Source organism: Podarcis pityusensis (assembly GCF_964106645.2).
Source record: "Podarcis pityusensis genome assembly, chromosome: 13".
In the NCBI taxonomy this organism is placed as follows: Eukaryota; Metazoa; Chordata; class Lepidosauria; order Squamata; family Lacertidae; genus Podarcis; species Podarcis pityusensis.
In genome coordinates this window covers 16,680,715-16,699,837 of record NC_138038.1, presented here as the reverse complement: position 1 = coordinate 16,699,837, position 19,123 = coordinate 16,680,715, and the positions used below count along the sequence as shown (strand labels likewise).

The 19,123-nt window shown below is 49.7% G+C and overlaps 1 protein-coding gene across 2 annotated transcripts; it reads right to left on the bottom strand.

Moving 5' to 3' along the window:
• Window positions 1-577: 577 nt before the first annotated feature.
• Window positions 578-18,949, bottom strand: LOC308460344 (E3 SUMO-protein ligase ZBED1-like). Of its 2 annotated transcripts, none has more exons than XM_080976592.1 (6): window positions 18,596-18,949; window positions 17,575-17,644; window positions 15,894-16,156; window positions 6,930-6,994; window positions 6,429-6,586; window positions 578-4,354 (listed from the first exon to the last, which is right to left on the bottom strand). In XM_080976592.1, the coding sequence occupies exons 1-6, from the start codon at window positions 18,848-18,850 to the stop codon at window positions 2,328-2,330; spliced, it is 2,838 nt and encodes a 945-aa protein (XP_080832718.1). In that variant the 5' UTR covers window positions 18,851-18,949; the 3' UTR covers window positions 578-2,327. The 2 variants fall into 2 exon arrangements, with proteins under 2 accessions (XP_080832718.1, XP_080832719.1); XM_080976593.1 differs by having other exon boundaries at window positions 18,647-18,949.
• Window positions 18,950-19,123: the final 174 nt, after the last annotated feature.

Here is a 19,123-nt window from a genome sequence, read left to right as displayed (position 1 = left end):
CCGTTGCCAGTGGAGTTTTTCTCTTGTATGTGGCTCCCTTCAGCTCCCTTATACTGTCCCACTTTCTAGGGCGGCCTCCACCAAAAGGTGCTTTGAGATGATCACTGGTTAGCTCAGTTGGTTACAGCGTGGTGCTGACAGAACGTCAAGGTTGCAGGTTCGATCCCCCCATGGGACAGCTGCATATTCTTGCATTGCAGGGGATTATAGAATTGTAGAGTTGGAAGGGACCCTGAGGATAATTTTTTTCCAACCCCCCTACAATGCAGGAATAGGCAGCTGTCCTATACGGATATCGAAGCTACAGCCTTGGTGTTATCAGCACAGCACTCTAACTACTGAGCTACCCAGACAGGGTTGGACTAGATGATCCTCAGGGTCATTTCCATGATTCAATCACTACAACTCCCATCAGCTCCAGGGAGCAGTGCTAATCCAAAATATCTGGAAGGCCTCAGTTGGTGAAGGCTGCCACTGCCATAGGGCATGAACCTGCTGCCTTGGGGTAAATCTCTTCAGCTGCTTCTCTCCCCCCCCCCCCTCCTGTTCACCCTTCTTAAGAAAACCAGAAGTGCCCTTTTAAAATAAAGCATACTTTTATTTTCTTGTTGAAGCACCAATTTCAATTTTTGAAAAACACACACAAAAGAAAACATGTTCCAGTACTGAAAGGGAAGCAGGGGGGGAAAGGTTAAAAAATGAAACCCAAGCCAAGCTGCCTCCCCCCCCCCAATGTGGGAGTGACATTAAGGGGAGGGGGCAGGAAAGAGAAAAGACATGCATTCATGTTTCCAGCTTTGTTCCTCCATGTTCTGGAGAGACACGTTTCAGCCACATGCAAACCGGACTAGGGGTGTATGTAAATGAAGTTGGGAGGGGGAAGAGTAGAAAGGAATGGGTTAATACTATCTTTGGTTTATTATGCTAACTGACTGCTTGGCCCAGAAGGGTTGGTGGTATACCAGAAGGGGGGCATTTCTGATCCCAAAGAGGGGAGGGCCAGTGTCCTCTAAACACCCTCTTTTTTCTTTACTCTGTTTTTGAGTCTTTCTAATCTGTGCCTGGGACCCCCACCCCACCCCCATGGAGGAGAAAAGAAGGCAGATGCAATCACATGATTTCAGGTGCAAAGGGAGATAGTTCGGGGCCTGAAGGGATTTCCCAGACACAATTTTCTCCATGCTCCCACCCTGCCCAATATCCTAGAAAAAGGAAATGAAAGGGAGCAGATGAGTTTGTTTTCTGATTAGATCCCTCCTCAAACTGCTGCTTGGGATATTAAACCATCAACATCCCCTGCCTTTAAGCTCAAAGGACACCTGGACACCAATATACATAAATATTCTATATATATATATATATATATATATATATATATATATTAAGGGGAGGGAATTGGAAATCCACAATACCTACTGTGGAAAAACTGCCTCTTTCCCCTCCCCCAATTGCAATCCTCCACCCCACCCCCCTTGCAATATATGGCTAATTACAATCCAGCCCACTTGGAATATTCCACTCTGCTATTTTGTCCCACTTCCTCCACCTTCCTATGTGAGCTCCTTCTGCATTCCCCCTGCTTTTCAATTCCTGTGGTTTCCTCTATCGGAGTCCCTGCCAAATCCAACTCCCCAAAATCCTCCCCGCTCTCAGTCAGAGCTCCACCTCTCCCCCCCTACACGCATGGAATATTCCAGCCCCACCTCTACTCTTCCCCCCCCACTTTGTTTGTGGGCCATTCCTGTCCTCAGATGCTCCCTCTTCCTTTCCTTTCATGGAACATCCCTGTCCTTTGCTGCTGCGCATCTTCTACCAGGCAGGAGAGAAAAATGGGGCTGCAATGCAAGCGAGAGAAGCACTGTGAAAGCCATACGCACCTCCTCCCTCACGTTCACACACCCCTTTTCCCTTGCGGCACGTGGACTATTCCTTCACATCAGGCCTCCCACCCCTTTGATGGACCACTTCTGTCCTCAGCCTCCTCTCCCCCCCCAACCTTAAAATGGACCATTCCTGTTCTCCAAAATGACTACTATGGCCATATCTATTATCTTTTCGCTCCAGGCTGTTTCTGGCTGATGGACAGGCACCACCACCCCTCTCCAAAAAAGCGCCCAAATGGTTTGTTCTGCTCCTCTTTACCCTCTTCTCTCTCAAAACCACACAGAGCATTAAGCCTGTCCCACAGGGAGAGAGAGAAGGGAGGAAAGAAGGAAGGGAAGAGGGTTCTCCGGAAGCATTTTTGCCACCCTCGCGCCTTCGGGGGGGGGGGGAGGCAAAGAAGGGTGCCCTGCCCACCCAAGCCACCCATTTCCTTTCCCCGTGTCCTAATAGAGCATGGCTCGGTTGCCGTGGAGGAACACCAGCATATCGACGTGCTCTGGCGTCAGGGCCTGCCGCTTGGTGTGCATGGCGTCGCCGGCGCTGCTGAATAGCCAGCCCGCGGGCACCGAGGTGGCAGGCACGCCAAGCAGCTTGCGGGCTGCCCGGGCCAGTAGCGGGTACTGCGTGTGGTGCATCTTCCACCACTGCAGAGGATCCTGGCCGAGGGCGGAGGCCTTGCTGGACTGGAAGCTGCTGGCCTCCTGCTCCACCTGCTGATGCGCCGAGCTGGTGCCCGAGGCGGCACGCATGCTGCACAGGTCCCCCAGCAGGAACTCGATGCCTGCGTCTTGCTTTGGCACCTTGGCTGGCGGCGACGGGGGCAAGGCCATGCCCGGCGGGCCGGAGGCCTGCGCTGCCGGCGACTCCGCCAGCCGCGACGCTTCCGCCTTGAGCAAGTGGAGGGTTTCCACGCGGTCCGAGTGGCTCAGGAAGTCGAGGCCGCGGAAGCGCGGGTCCAGGGCGCAGGCCAGGTTGAGGGCTTGGTTGACGTCTGGGCTGGAGAAGTGCTGGTTCAGTTCCTTCTGGGCCGCGCCCTTGGCTTCCAGCGCCGGGGCGGAGTCCCACTCGCTGCCCACCAGGTGTTTATAGAGAAGGCTGGTGAGCACGGGCTTGACGAGGGACAGGCTGGAAAAGGGGTCTTTGGTGAATGTTGAGGTAGCAATGGCCATGGGCTTGAGGACCTTGGCCGCATCCCGAAGGGCAGCCCAGTCCTGGGGGCGCAGCGTTGCCTCCCCGTCGGGGCCGAGCCCCGCCAGAGGGTCGCTGTGCTCCAGCAGGCCTTGCAGGACGGCATAGGCGCTGTGCCACTTGCCCCCGTCCCGCAGGAAGCGGCCGAGGTGCGCTTGCAGGAGGGGCTCCTGGGCCCACAGTTTCTCGCCCCGGCCTGCCCCGGCCAGCGCCCAGGACGCCAGGCGCCGCAGCCGCTCGAAGGCACCCTGCACTGCTGGCTGGCTCAGCACAGCCTCCATGGCGGCTCGCAAGGCCTGCCCAATGCAAGGCAGGGCGGTCCAACCAAGCGCCGCTGCGGCCTGCTGGGTAGTGAGCCCAAGGCCTCCGACAGTGTATGAGGTGCTCTCACGGACCCCCCACTCCTTGGCCGCCTCACTGAGGGCCTCCGCCAGGCCGTCGGCGCTGGGCTCTTCGGGGATGGGGCGGCTCGAGAGCACCCTCGCACGGGCTTCGAAGCAGTCGTCCACGTAGTGCACGGTGAGAGTGAGGTAGGTGAGAGTGTTGCTGTGGCGCCAGATGTCCAAGCTGAGCGAGCACTGGGGCAGGGTCCGCACCAGCTCCCAGATTTTCCCCTTCACGTGGGTCTGCATGTCCCTCAGCACCGTGTGGGCCAGGGAGGCAGCATCTGGGGGCTTGTAGTTGGGGTCCAGGACCCCCAACATCTGCCCAAACCCTTCTCCTTCCACCACCTCCACTGGCATCAGGTCGAGCACGATGAAGTCGGCCACCGCCCGCGTGGTCCTGCCTGGGGCGGGAGGCCGGGGGGCTCCGAACTCGCTCGCCGTCCCCAGGACCCCTTTGTCCAGAGTGGCCGTCTGGGTCCCAACCAGCTGGTTGTACTCGCAGCGGTGCTTGTAGATGAGGTGCTGGCGTAGGTTGGTGGTGTTGCCACTGTAGCTGAGGCGGACTCCGCACAGCTTACAGATGATCTTGCTCTTGTCCAGGATGCGGCCGTAGGCATCCCCCTGGAACCCAAAGAAAGTCCAGTAGCGGCTCTGCGCCCTCCCCAGCCCCACCAGGTTCTGCGTCCCTTCCAGCAGCGGGAAAGGGCTTCCTCCCGGGGGGAGGCCCGGCTTGTGGAGGGGCAGCAGGGGAGAGGCGGCGGCGTCTCCGCACAGGTACTGGGTGCGGGAAGAAGGGGCGTGGGGAGCGGGAGGCGGCGGCGGGGTCTTGAGGTGCAGCTCCTGGAAGAGTTTCATCAGCAGCTCCTTCTCACCAAATTCGTACTTAAAATGCTCGCCTGGAAGGGAGAGATAACAGCGCAAAGGTGAGGGTCCGCTACATCTGCAGAGATGCAAGGCAGCCAACCCTGGAACAGTCCCTCTGCTGTTGTAGGGTGAGCAAATTGTGGCATGGGAGTTCCCCACCACCACTCCTCCCATGCTATTTAGCAACACAGTCCCTCACCTCCCCCCAACCAACACCCCAGATTAGGGCCCTGTTAAGTCTGTTCAACAATCTGGCCATGGCTGAAGAGGCCTCCATCTCTGCTGCTGGAAAAATAGACCAAACTGGATAGTTCAGTTGCTTACAGCATAGTGCTGATAGCACCAAGGTTGCAGGTTCGATCCCCGTATGGGACAGCTGCATATTCCTGCTTTGCAAGGATGATCCTCAGGGTCCCTTCCAACTCTACAATTCTGTGATTCTATGTGTGGGGAACCTTTGCACCTCCCGGGTGTGGATGAACCACAACTCGCATCAGACCCACCAAGAAGTAGTGTCAAGAGGCGGCAATGCTTCTTGGTACCAGTTGTTGGAAACCGCAGGAGAAGAGTGCTCTTGTGCTCAGATCCTGCTTATGGGTTTCCCACAGGCATCCGGTTGGCCACTGTGAGAAAAGGATGCTGCACCAGATGGGTCTTTGGCCTGATCCAGCAGGCTCTTTCCATGTTCTTACGGACCCGAATTCCAAAGTCCCTCCTTATTCCCAGTGGCTGGTCAGGAGGGACCCACAAACTTTGAACTGTGGCAGCCACTTCGCATGCGCAGTTGCCATGACCCTATACTTCTCCTGCTTTTGTACCTGGTGCCATGCTGAGCTTTGGAACTGCTCTGAGCACAGCACAAGGCTTAGGGAGAATGCCTTCCTTGGCTCCAAGCTTGGGAGAACAGGGAGGCGTTTTCTTTCTTACCCACCCAAGTGCAGGGGCTGCAAAGGTGAACACGGAGAGTCAATGACCCCTTGCCACTCCATCCCAAAGCTGTGTACACCAGCTCTTCAAACAGTGTGCCAGGCTGGGTCTACATTTAAGCAACATTGTACAGTCATACCTTGGAAGTTGAACGGAATCCGTTCCGGAAGTCCGTTTGACTTCCAAAACGTTTGGAAACCAAAGCACAGCTTCTGAATGGCTGCAGGAAGCTCCTGCAGCCAATTGGAACCTGCGGAAGCCCCGTTGAACATTCAGGTTCCAAAGAACATTTGCAAACTGGAACATTTACTTCCAGGTTTGCGGCATTCGGGAGCAAAAACGTCTGAGTACCAAGGTGTTTGGGATCCAAGGTCCGAATGTACTGTGAATTGCTTTGGTTTGATTCTGTTGCAGGAAAAAACTTAAAAATAAATAAATGTTGCGTTCACAACAACAAAAACTTGGCAATAATGGGAAATGAAGGCTAGTTGTGGGGTAAAGAGAGACCCTTTAATGGGTAATCTGGGAGCCTAGGAATATAACCACAAGCCAAGATGCCACAGTATTCCATACAGTAGCACCACTGGGGCAAGACTTGGGGGGCAAGAAGCCCAGCGACCCCACTCAGGAGAATGAGAAGAGCCCTCAAAGCAGTGAGGCTGGCTTGCCCCATTTTGAATTCAGTGAAGGAATGCACACAGCAATGCAAAGAGGACCCCCAACCCAAACCCCACACAATAGAACTATTAAATCCAGAGCTGAAATTATCTCCTGTTTCTAGGTCATATGTGAGGAATGAAACTCAGGAACTATTTCCTCAATGGGGTAATGTTTTGTGGCTGTTGTTAGCATTGGGGAGGGTCATGGGGTATGTTTAAAAAGATAACCCCGATCATTTGGCTCTTGGGTGAGCTTTGTCCCTAACTGGGCTCACTGCACATTGCTGTGAAGATCTCAGGTTTGATTCCCGACACCTCTAGTTTAAAAATGACCAGGCAGCAGGGAGTGGGAAGGACGTTTGCAGGAGATCCCGGAAAAACCGCCACCGGTCAAGAGTATCCCAGTTGTCAGACCTGGTGCTCGGCAGCTTCCTTAGGTGATTACAAGACTGCAGGGAGAAGGGAACACGGGAGCCCTTGCAACATGTCCCACTCCCCTCCTCTTCTTCTTTTTGCCTACCTAAGCGTAATCCCAGCGTGCGTGCATACTCCTCCCCTATCCACACCAGCAGCTCTGTGTCGGCAGGTATGGTCTGGCAGACCCGGTAGTAGATATAGCCCCGGTACTGGAAAACAGTCAGGTTCTGCTCCTCCTCGGTGGAGGCGCACGCCACATATCTGCAGGGAGGAAGCGGGGATGAGTCACACTGTGTTTTTTGGGGGGGGCATGCGTCATGCTTTACTCGCTGGTGGATGCACCGAGCGGTAGCCGCAGCAGTACGACTCCAGGGTAAAGCCAGCCCACAGTCTGCAAGGAGGCTGGAAGCACTCCCCTATGACTAAACAAGCATTCACCACAGGGATCACTCCAGCATCCTATGGGGGCTGAAAAGCTGCCAAACCTAATTCATCACGGGGTGTGTGTCTGTGTAGCTCCATGGATATAATGTACACAACTAAGCTGGGACGGGTGTATATTCCCTTCCTTCCTTCTGCTGGGCCTCTTTCCCAAGGGGCTCACCTCATCCAGTTGGATCTGGAATCATCCGACGCGTCGACAAAGAAGTAGGAGCCGTTGTCCTGCACCTGAAGGAGGGATGGAAAGATCAGGGAAGGAGAAGAAGAACGAAACAAAAGCTCCACTCTCACCCAACCCCTACCTTAAGGCTCCTCTGTATGTATAGTGGTACCTTGGGTTAAGTACTTAATTTGTTCTGGAGGTCCGTTCTTAACCTGAAACTGTTCTTAACCTGAAGCACCACTTTAGCTAATGGGGCCTCCTGCTGCTGCCGCACCCGATTTCTGTACTTATCCTGAAGCAAAGTTCTTAACCTGAAGCACTATTTCTGGGTTAGCGGAGTGTGTAACCTGAAGCGTATGCAACCTGAAGTGTATGTAACCCGTGGTACCACTGTATTTACAGAGCATCCATCCTAGATTTGCTTGCGCAAAACTTGTGCAAAGGTTAGATTATATCCAGTCTTAATTGATCACCCATTCTGATCTGCTTATGGGGAGGTTACATGATAGTAAGCGGTCATCCTGAATTACCAGCAGGCTCTTTATATCTCTCTCCCCTCCTCACTTTGATCATTCATTCATTCCACACTTCCTGGTGCATTTTCCTGGCACTTTCCCAACCACAAAAAAGTCTTATTTCTTTTCCCCTAAAGTGGATTTGTTGCACTAGGGTGATATCGGGTGCTTTTACTGCACTCCAAATGTGCAAATCTGAATTTCCCAGTAGGAATGTGAAATCCTCCTGCAAAATAGTTCTCGATGCACCCTTAAGAATTTGCCTGACATCACAGGCACCCCAGCCACAAGGGACAGGGCTGGGCTTCCAAGTGGATGGCTTAAAAGTGTGCCACGATCTGGGCCCAGGTGTGTGTGTGCGTGTCACTCTCACTGTACACTAACCCATCACTTTCAGCAGCCTAAGGTGGATTTCAGGTCTGCAAGCCAGAGACAAGCCAGAAAGCATTTCGAAAGGGAATAGAGCGCCATCTACAGTGGATCTGAAAAACGTCAAATACCTTAAAGTAGGTGTGAGCAAGTTTTCAGATTTTTTTTTTTTTTTAAATTATTATCTAGACTACCCCCAGGGCCTACTAACTGAAGCCGGGTACAAAATAGTGACCCAGAGATCTCAATCCAGAAAAGCTCAGGAAAAGGAGCCAATCATTCCCTTCAGCCCATAAAGTCAAACACAGAGATAATTTACAGGTAGCTAATACAAATCAATATCTACTCCAGTCAATTTTGTGTGAGTGTAGGGCCAACAGCCTTTTTGAAACTGCCTTTGTTGAGCAACTGGGAGCCAGAAACCCATGCAGATCAACTGCAAGTCATCCAAGGACTTATCAGTTATAGTGGAACCTTGGTTCTCGAACTTAATCCGTTCCGAGTCTGTTCGACTCCCCAAACCATTCAAAAACCAAGGTGCGGCTTCCTGCACTCAAATCGGAAGCTGTGGAGGATGTTCGGCTTCCGAAAAACATTCACAAACTGGAATACTTACTTCCGGGTTTGCAGCATTCGGAAGGTGATTTGTTCGGGAGCCAAGGCGTTTGGGAACCAAGGTACCACTGTATTCCCAACCAACCTTCTGCCCATCCTTCCACATGGACCAGTTTGCTGAGCAGGTTTGGATTCCGGTTTCCTGCCCTCCTTTAGGGTTGCAGGGAGACTGTGTATCCAAAACACACCTGGAAAAATATTCCACTTGAGCCTTTCCATGTACTGAACAGCAGCAAAGCTGCCATTTTGCAAATGTTGGCTCAGGTGAACATGAAAAGAGCATGCTGGATCACACCAGAGGCCTGTTTAGTCCATCACTGTGTCCTACAGTGGCCAACCAGACACCTCTTGATAGGGCAACAATAGCCCTCTTCTTGCTGTTGCTGCCTAGCGACTGATACTCAGAGGTCTCTGATATTGAAGGCAGTTTGTGACAAATAACCTTTTCCCCACATCTGCATTTTATTTTATTTTTAAAAGCGAGAGCTTTATCTTCTTCCTCTCTCTTGGGATTGCACCTGAAGAAGCAAAGGAAGGATTAATTGCATGCAAGCGGCTGCTGCAATGCGGTGAGTGTTGTGCTCAGATTGGAGAGTCCAGAGTTCAAATCCTCACTCGGCCAGGAAGCTTATTGGGTGGCTAGGGCATGCTACAATTTTTCCCAGCCTTACCTAGCTCTCGATCTCCTGGGGTTGCTGAGATGTCAAAACTGAGGGCAAGGGCAACACAGAGGGAAGATGAAATAGCTCATTGCTAGAGCATGCATGCACTTTGATTTCGGAAGATCCCAGGTCCAATGACTGATATTACCTGGCCAGGCTGGGAAAGACCTCTCTGCCTATCAAGAGTAGACAATACTGAGTGAGATGGACAGAGAGTCTGGTACAAGTTCTGTGGCCTTGGTCAGGTTCTATCAGCCTGGATAGCTCAGTTGGTTAAGAGCATGGTGATGATAACACCAAGGCTGCAGGTTCGATCCCCGTATGGGGACACCTGCATATTCCTGCATTGCGGGGTGTTGGGCTATATGATCTTCGGGGTCTCTTCCAACTTTACAATTCTGTGGTTTAAAAATAATGCTAAAAATGTCGCAGAAAAACCACATTGAAAAACAGAAACAACTCTCTCGACCACCTCATCAGTGTGGACAGAAGAGAATTGACTGCCACTGAATAAGGACTTGTGCTAATCTTGGGGTAAAGGTGCTTGGGTTTGCAGATCATCTGAACTAAACCTTTTATTGCACGTGCAGAAAGATCTACAGCCCACAACCAGTCTTTATAAGGCTTAGAGCAGGTCTGGGGAAGCTGTGGCCTTCTGGATATTTGTTAAGGCTCCAATTCCCATGAGTAGGGTTGCCATATGTCCTGGAATTCCCTGACATGTCCTCTTTTGGGGGGTCCTACATGCCCATCCGGGGGGAATTTTACATTTTAAAGCAAATGTCCTGGATTTGGGGTTTAATTTTTTCGTGTGTGTGCACGGGTGGTTCTGGTTCAGGCTCTGGCGTGGCAGCAGCAGTGGGGTATTGGGTGACTGCCCTAAAAAATCTCAACATTTTGTGTTCAGTTTTGTTACCTCTTGAAATATGGCAACCCTACCATCAGCCTCATACCACTTTAAGCAGTCATGGCTTCCCCCACTGAATTCTGGGAGCTGTAGTTTGCGAAGGGGGCCAAGCGTTGCTAGGAGACCGCTATCACAGAACTACAAGTCGCAGAGTAGTTTAACAATCAATCCCTTTCCCCAGGGAGCTCTTATTCAGCTGCCTTCCTCCCGTGGCCATTATCTATCATAATCATTAACAGTAGCTTAATCTGGATTTGCAGACCTATCTATTTCAAGTATCCTTTGACTAATGAGGTTTTATTGGATATGCTGCTGATTTTCTACTTCGTTGTTGCCGTCTGTGATTAATTTAACGCTGGCAGTTTTGCGTTTTCCAAATGTTCTTGCTTCCCTTTGAATTTTTGTAATTTATAAAAGTTTTAGGAAAATTCACTTTCTGCAGTTTATATTATTGTCCAACTCCTGAAGAAAGAGCACTTTGGTCAGAAATATGGCCTAAATGATGAACATAAACAAATTAAATGGAAATCGCAGCAGGAGATCCAATTGTGGATTATTATTTTTTTGTATTGCCACAGTTTTGACTGAGCAAAAGATCTTCAGCACAGCTAGGAAATATTTCCCCTGGAGCCAAAACTAGACTTGAATGCCTTTGCATTTAACTTGAATTATAAATAAAGATATGCATAGGTATTAGTTGGGGTGGTGATAAATCTATAGCATCAAAGCAAGCACAGAGAGGGAGTTTAACCATCTCTTTCCTTGCTGCTGTTCTGAGAAAATCCCTTCCCTGAAGCCAGTATTTACATTGGAGGGAAATTCCCCATTGACATAAATGAGAGATTTGCCTCCTTTAAAGAATTTTTTTCCTCAGGACTGCCACAGGAGAGGAAAGTGTTAATTTCCCTCCTCCAAATCTCTCCCCCACCCTAACTTATGCAAAATTTGAAACCAACTGGCATCTTTAATTCAAAGATACAGAGGTACCTCGGGTTACATACGCTTCAGGTTACATATGCTTCAGGTTACAGACTCCTCTAACCCAGAAATAGTGCTTCAGGTTAAGAACTTTGCTTCAGAATAAGAACTGAAATCGTGCTCCTGCGGCGCAGCAACAGCAGGAGGCCCCATTAGCTAAAGTGGTGCTTCAGGTTAAGAACGGACCTCTGGAACGAATTAAGTACTTAACCTGAGGTACCACTGTACATACATTGCTGCATGTAGCTTGGTCAGAGCTTTGAACAGTTACTCCAAGTCAAAGTTAGCATAAAAGCACAGGGGACTCCAAACTGAAAGGTGGCACCTCAATCTAAGGCTGATCTTTGCATATTTACAGCTCGATCCTAGGCAGAATCAGGTGCTCAAATAACCACAGATGCCTTTGAAGGATGACATCATTGTGCCCACAAATACAGCCACCATTTAGTCAAGGGCATTTCTGTTGCTGTTGTTTCGTTTCATAATGCTATCATTCGTGGCAAACCGATGGCATCTGTGGAAAAAGGGAGGAAGCCTCAAGGTACATTTTTGGAGCTCCACATTGTGTCAAAACATGAATCTTTCTTCAGGGACCTTTTGGGGCACAACCAACTCAACCCTTTGGTCTTGGCGGCCAAAGGAAACTGGTTTGGGATTTTATTTGTCACATGTTTATCCCACTCTCCTCGAGGAACTCAGGGTGATATTACCCCTGCTGCCACTCCCTTTATCGTCCCAGTAGGTTGGGCTGAGAGACGGCAACTGGCCCAAGTCAACTTGGTGGCCGAGTGGGAAATTTAAGCTGGAATCTCCCTGAGTTCGACAACCAGGAATGGGGAACTGGCGGCCCTACAGATGTTCTTGAGACTCCAGTTCCGGTCAGCATGGCCAATAGTGAGGGATGATGGGAAGTTGTGGCCTCCAAATGGGGGTACAGGCTCTAACTGCTGCACAACTAGATTCTCTACTAGATTTGCAGTGGACCACAAAGGCCATTATAGTGATCAAGTACAGTGGTACCTCGGCTTAAGTACTTAATTCGTTCTGGAGGTCTGTTCTTAACCTGAAACTGTTCTTAACCTGAAGCACCACTTTAGCTAATGGGGCCTCCTGCTGCCGCCGTGCTGTCGGAGCACGATTTCTGTTCTCATCCTGAAGCAAAGTTCTTAACCTGAAGAACTATTTCTGGGTTAGCGGAGTCTGTAACCTGAAGCGTATGTAACCTGAAGCGTATGTGAGGTACCACTGTACAGTCATACCTCGAGTTACAACCGCTTCAGGTTGCGTTTTTTTGGGTTACGTACTGCCGAAACCCAGAAGTACCGGAACAGGTTACTTCTGGGGTTTGGCGGTCACGCAGGCGCAGAAGCGCTAAATTGTGCTTTGCGCATGAGCGCCGAATTGCAACCTGCGCATGCACAGACGCGGGTTGCAAACGTGCATCCCGCACGGACCACATTCGCAAACCAAGCGTCCACTGTACAGTTGTACCTTGGATTCCGAAAGCCTTGCGAGCCAAACATTTTGGCTCCCAAACACTGCAAACCCAGAAGTGAATGTTCCGGTTTGTGAACGTTCTTTGGAACCCGAAAGTCCAATGCTCCTGCAGCCAATTGGAAGCCGTGCCTTGGTTTACAAAAGTTTTGGAAGCCGAACCGACTTCTGGAACGGATTCTGTTCGACTTCTGAGGTACGACTGTAGTCACCTATGGTATTGAATGGCTAAGACACACAATGTTGTGATAAGCAAAACTTTCTGAGAAACTCAGCTTTACTTTTTAAGCAAGTCTGTGGTCCTCCTGGTTGTGGGATAAAATTAAAAAAGGTGACCGTCATTATCAGATATGCGGATAAAGAACCAGAAATAAGCCACTGCATGGGCGGGGCAGGGGGGAAGTTGCCTCCCCCCAAATCAAGTAAGTAAATAAAAATGCTTAACTAACTGACCACTTGTGTTGCAGATAGCTCGGTTCTATCTCTGCCCCTGCCAACCTAAAGCCTGCCCTCCTAACATAAATCCTGGCTAGGCCCAGGTAAGCCAGGACATGATAGCTTCCTGTTGTCCTTTACCCACCACAGTATTTTCATGGCCTCCTGCTAGGGCCAGTAGCTGGGTTGAGGGAGCCTTGGCAAAGTGCCATTTTGTGAGCCTTGACACGAAGGACCCTCCCACAAATCCTAATGCCCCCACTCCACCCAGTACTGCCTGCTTACTGGTGGTAGTGGCAGCCAGCAGCAAAAAAGCCATCTGCCATTTTCAGTTTCCTAAATGCCTCTACACAGTAGAAAGGTAAAATGGTGGGTGGCTGGAAGCCACACACTGCAAGGAATAATCAAACCGGGGGGAAAGGTGGTTGGGCCTAACTGGAATAGGCCTGAGCACCCATCAGCCCTCAGCAAATGCCAAAGGATGCTTGGTAATAATAATAATAATAATAATAATAATAATAATAATAATTTATTTATACCCCACCCATCTGGCTGGGTTTCCCCAGCCACTCTGGGCAGCTTCCAACCAAATATTTAAAAAATACAGCGTCAGATGTTAAAAACTTCCCTAAACAGGGCTGCCTTCAGTTGTCTTTTAAAAGTAAAATAGTTGTTTATTGCCTTGACATCTGCTGGGAGGGCGTTCCACAGGGCGGGCGCCACCACCAAGAAGGCCCTCTGCCTGGTTCCCTGTAACCTCACGTCTTGCAGCGAGGGAACCGCCAGAAGGCCCTCGGTGCTGGACCTCAGTCCAGCTGATGGATGATGGGGGTGGAGACACTCCTTCAGGTATACAGGACTGAGGCCGTTTAGGGCTTTAACACAAACGCCCCTCCTTTCTTTCTTACCCTCCTCACATATTTATAGAAACCCCAATTTCTCCAATACCCCCAAATCTCAAAAATGGAATAAAGAGGTGCACACATTATTAGACATGTTAAAGAATGTATGGCCCCATCTCTGCACTTTAAATTCAAAGCAGTGTTATACCACTTCAAACAACCATGGCTTCTCCCAAAGAATCCTGGGAATGGTAGTTTGTTAAGGATGCTGTTTGGAGAGCCCTCGTTCCCTCACAGAACTACAGCTCCCAGAGTTCCCTGGAAAGGGGAATGGTTGTTAAACCACTCTGGGAATTGTAGCTCCGTAAGGGTAATAGGGATTTCCTAACAACTTTCCTCAGCACTCTTAACAAACCGCAGGGTTCTCTGTGGGAAGTCACAACTGTTTAAAGCGGTATGATACTGCTTTAAATGCACAGTGCAGACAGGGCCTGAAATAAACATTTCTGCATTTAATTTGCTCGGACGCGGAAGCTGGCTAACGCACACTACAACACAATTATTTACACTGGAATTGTAAGGAATTTCTTTGCCAGTGCTCATTCTAAAAGCTGAAAAACACAGGTCCTCTTAGCCGCTTATTGTTTGCAAAACAATGCAGATGCTAAACCCATGTGAAGAAGGCAAACACATGCCCATATGAGGCTAGTGTTTCGTGTGCACATCTTTGCAAAGATGTTTTTCACTCTTGAAATGTATGAACTGGGCTTTGGAACAAACAGCCAAATAACTTCCAGGGACACAAATACTCTTATTTGGCCCACTGCCAAATTTCAGGGGGTGGGGGGAGCTGCCTCGGGGGGGTGGGAGGGGAAGAAAACAGTGCTATGTTTTATGGTGGCCCAGAGTAAAATTTTCCTCAAAAGGCATTGTGAAAAGGAAACAATATTTTGTACACCTTGAAGTTTCCTTTCTTTTTGGATTGGTGGACTCTCCCCTTTTCTGTTCTGAATTGGGCCTTTGACACAATGAAACACACACATATATCTTCCCACAGCAGCCGGGCTTTTTGAAACAAAACAGAAGAAAATGCCCAAACCCTGTATTTTCAGTTTCCAGGCCTTATGTTTATGAAATCCACCACACACCGCAACTTTAAGCGTTATTTAATAACAAATATAGCTGCATCACTGTTATATTTGCAAGCTTGCTTGTGATGCCACAAGGGATAGAAACTTTTCAAAGAAATAAAACCTGCCAGTGCCTGTATGACTACATCAGCCATCCTGCATTTCTTACTTGGCTGAAGATAAGGTTTTTATTTTCTGGCACCACGGCTCAATTTTTTCCCCCTTCTGGATCTCATCCTGTTCCAGTTAGTGCACCGTTATCCTTTGTCACAAAACAAACCTTGCCAAAAATATCCCAGATTTGCAAAAAGGAGGGGAAAAAAAATGCTCTCACACTGCAAATACAGTGGTACCTCTGGTTATGTACTTAATTTGTTCCGGAGGTCTGTTCTTAACCTGAAGCACCACTTTAGCTAATGGGGCCTCCTGCCGCCGTCGTGCGATTTCTGTTCTCATCCTGAAGCAAAGTTCTTAACCCGAGGCACTATTTCTGGGTTAGCGGAGTCTGTAACCTGAAGCGTCTGTAACCAGAGGTACCACTGTACCAAGTTTTCTCGTGTCATTTGTGTATCACAAAAATAGCATAATAAAAGCGGAGTAATATTGACAACATATGGTTCATTATTGGTGGTCAATTTATAAGTTATTGGTTCATGAATTGGTTTAAACAATTAGGAAGACAAGAGAGGGAAAGGGGGGGGGGAGTGGCCCTCTGCTTGAAGAAAGGTCCCCTATCCCTGAACTAAAGCATAGCTAACTTAGTTTGGATCCAATTTGAAGTGTCGCGTTGTTAATGCATAGAAAGCTTTCGTATTTCCTTACTGTGTTTAACCTCAAAGAATAATTCTATGGTACATAAATGAAATTCTGTTAGCAAACAAGGCAGCATGGAGGAGACGAGTGTGCTTTGCCGTAGGAGAGATCCGCCTGGTGTGTTATTGTGCCTGGTGGAGTTGGGAGGCCAGGCTACACGTTTTAAGTTGTGGGGGGAAACGATGGGAGAATCATGTGTCTTACCGCCCAGGAATACCGGGTGCAGTCGCCATGTTCCCGTACCACTTCCCCTTCGTAGGGGCCAAAGATGCAGCCACGAGGCAGGGCTGGGAGGGCGCTCCAGACTCCGAGGCCCCCCTGGGAACGCTCCTTGACTAGAAGTCCCTCTGGCAAGGAGAGCAGGGCCCGGGACTGAGCCCTTTCTGGAACGGGTCTGTCAGCCACAAAGGTAGGGGGTCCGTGCTGCGGGCAGGAGTCCCGGAAGTAAAGGCGGCAGTCTTCACAGACTGTGGGGAAAAGAGAAATGGAAGCAGATCTGGTTTCACCAACAGATTGCAGGCTGACTTTCGGTATGTCAACAGGTTCTGCTACTCTCAATTCTTTTATTTCCCCCAAGACATTTTATTAATTTTACAAATAAAAAAATACAAATAAACACACATCAATAAAATCATACTGTATGTAGAGATTTTCCGAATCTCACAACTTCCCCCCATGCTGTCCATGGAGTTTTATCTTAAACGTCTACAACTGCATACTCCAATTTTTATATCAGAGCGTATAATGTTTTTTATGCTACAAGTGAGTCAGAATCCTGCTCTTGTTTCCATCTGCTTACAGTGGTCTCCTAGATAACTTATAAATTTTCCCCATTATTTTATAAAGTTTTCATCCTCTTGGTTTCTGAGTTTTCCAGGAAAGGTTATGGAAATCAGATTTGAAATTTATGGCGTGTTCTACATTGAAAAAAAAATTATATGAAAATGATGTACCGGTGGTATCTGACTCTTACAAAGTTAGCAAAAATGTACTGTACAAGACAAGTTCAAATATCTGTTGTAAATGTAAAGAAAAAGAAGGTACCTTTTATCATGTGTGGTAGACTTGTAAGGTAAGAAAAGCTTTTTGGGAGATGGTATATAATGAAATGGAAAAAAATGTTTAAAATAAATTTTGTTTAAAAAGAAGAAGCATTTTTATTAGGAATTACAGGTACTGACATTCCGAAGGAGCAGGAAAGACTTTTTATGTATAGAACAACATGTTATTGGCCCAGAGTTGGAAGTCCTTACCAGAGAAGAATGGCAAACCAAGTTGATGGATTATGCCGAGATGGCAAAGCTGACTGAAAAACTCTTAATTGTTTTTAAACAGCAGTTGGGGAAAACTGCCTGTCTAGAGTTGTGCTAGGCTTTCTGCAGGGGTTTAGAGCAGGAGAGATGAGAAATTTGGTTTGGTTCTAAAGGACTGTCAAAATTTGTCAACCACTGACACAGGCAGGTCAATGGGGATTCCTAGCCTGTGCTGCTTGCGTCACTTGCTGTCACTAAAGCATCATCCTTCAGTAGACAGCTAGGTTAGTTTAAAAAGAGTGTATGCGAGCGCAATCTCTCTGAGCATTTGGCAATCAAATATATCTTATATCACAGGTTAGAAATGAACCAAAGGCAGACTGCGAAAGTGCCACTCAACTGATCACTTGTGGCGAGTAAAAAATATCTGAAGGTGGCCAGTCAGGAAAGCCTCAGAGAATTTGGTGGTTCTTCCTCTCCCTCCCAGGATAAGATGACAAATGGCTTAACACAGGCACTTACAATAATAATTTATTATTTGTGACTAAGTGGGCTAGGAGCTCCTTTACAAAAGGGAAAGGGATCATATATGTTTGGGATGGGGCAGAAAAGAAGGTTTTACTTTTACTTACAGAGCAGCTCATCCTCAAAACTGGTGCAGGCATCCTCAGCTACTTGCATGGTGTGGTACAATCGTGAAGCCTACAATGTTAACAGGGAGGAAGTGTTTAGAGTTGGTACTTCTCACACCCGAAATCCATGTCACCTTAAATCCTTTCCCAAAGAGCAGGGAAGGGGAATCGGTAGCCTTCCAAATCCTGCTGGAATCCAACTCCCATGAGCCTTAGCCAGCAGGACCGATGGTCCCATAACATCTAGCGCTGCCACAGGTTCCCCATCCCCATCCCAGAGCAACACTGACCCCCCCACCTCAACTTCTGCCCAAATGGCCACCTTCTTCACACAAACAAGAACTTCTTCCAGCAGACCCCCCCCCAACCCTGGATCTACCCTCTTCCTCTAACCTTGGCCATGCTAATATCAAACTCCAACACCTCCTTTCTTCAGAAAGAGCCTATCACCTTCCCCATGGATTACAGTCACCTTCCTTCCCCTTAGTCCCCCACAAATAGCTCCGTCAGTAAAACGAGGTTCTTAGTCTCAGGTCTGTGGGTTTGAGCCCCACGTTGGGCTCCAGACTCCTGCCGCGCAGGGGGTTGGACTGGATGACCCTCGTGGCCCCATGCAGTTTTACAATTAGATGGGGCTTCTGTGATCCCAATACTGGCTGCCTCCCCTACCCCGTTCAGAACCACGCTGGAGAACAGCTCCAATCAAACAACGAGGCAATCACTTTGGACGGGCTCAGCCCCAAATCCAGCTCCCCACCGCCCCCCAACCTGACGTCGCCCCCCATCCAGGCTCCCCTATAGTGCTTCTCCGCCTCATCCCCCCCCCCAGCCCGTTTGCACGCAGAGCCCCCCCGGACACCCGTCCACCTGCAACACCAAGCCCGGCTCTTGCAAATCAATGCTCGTCCCCTCGCAAGTCACTGCAATAGCAGCAGCAGCAGCTCCCCTCTCACCTGCACGCCCCCAACCCTTATTGCATAAATAAAATGACCCCCACACACTTATTCTCAGCCTGCCCCACCTCCCTCCTCAAAGGAAGGAACCCCGAGAAGCCGGCCAAGTCTCGCCCTGCCTGGGCGGAGCTGGATCGATGCCGCTGCGGCAGCTCCTCCAGGCGGGCGCCCTCGTGGGAGGGAGGGTCGAGGAGCGCGCGGGCGGAGCGGGGAGGCGGCCCTTCGCCCTCCTTCCTTCCCGCCCTCGCTCCTCCCTCCCGCTTCCGGTTCTGCAAACTTGCTCGCCGCGCGACACCGGCCGCCGCCGCCGCTCGCAGCAGCATCTGCGCTCCGCCGCCCCTCTCGCTTTTTTCCTTATGGAACGCTCGGCCCCGCCAATCCCTTCCCACCGGCTGGGCGGTCAGCGGCCAATGAGAGCGCGGCCCAGAGTTCCGCCGCCACCCCAGCCTATGAAGCGCCTTCCATCGGCGCGGAAGGCAAGAAGAGGCGGGCTTTCCCCCCCCCTCCGCCGAGTTGGCGGCCAATGAGAAGAGGGGCACGAGGAGCGGGAGGGGTGGGGAATGAGAGACGCTCCTCCCTTTCTAGGGGCGGGTGCC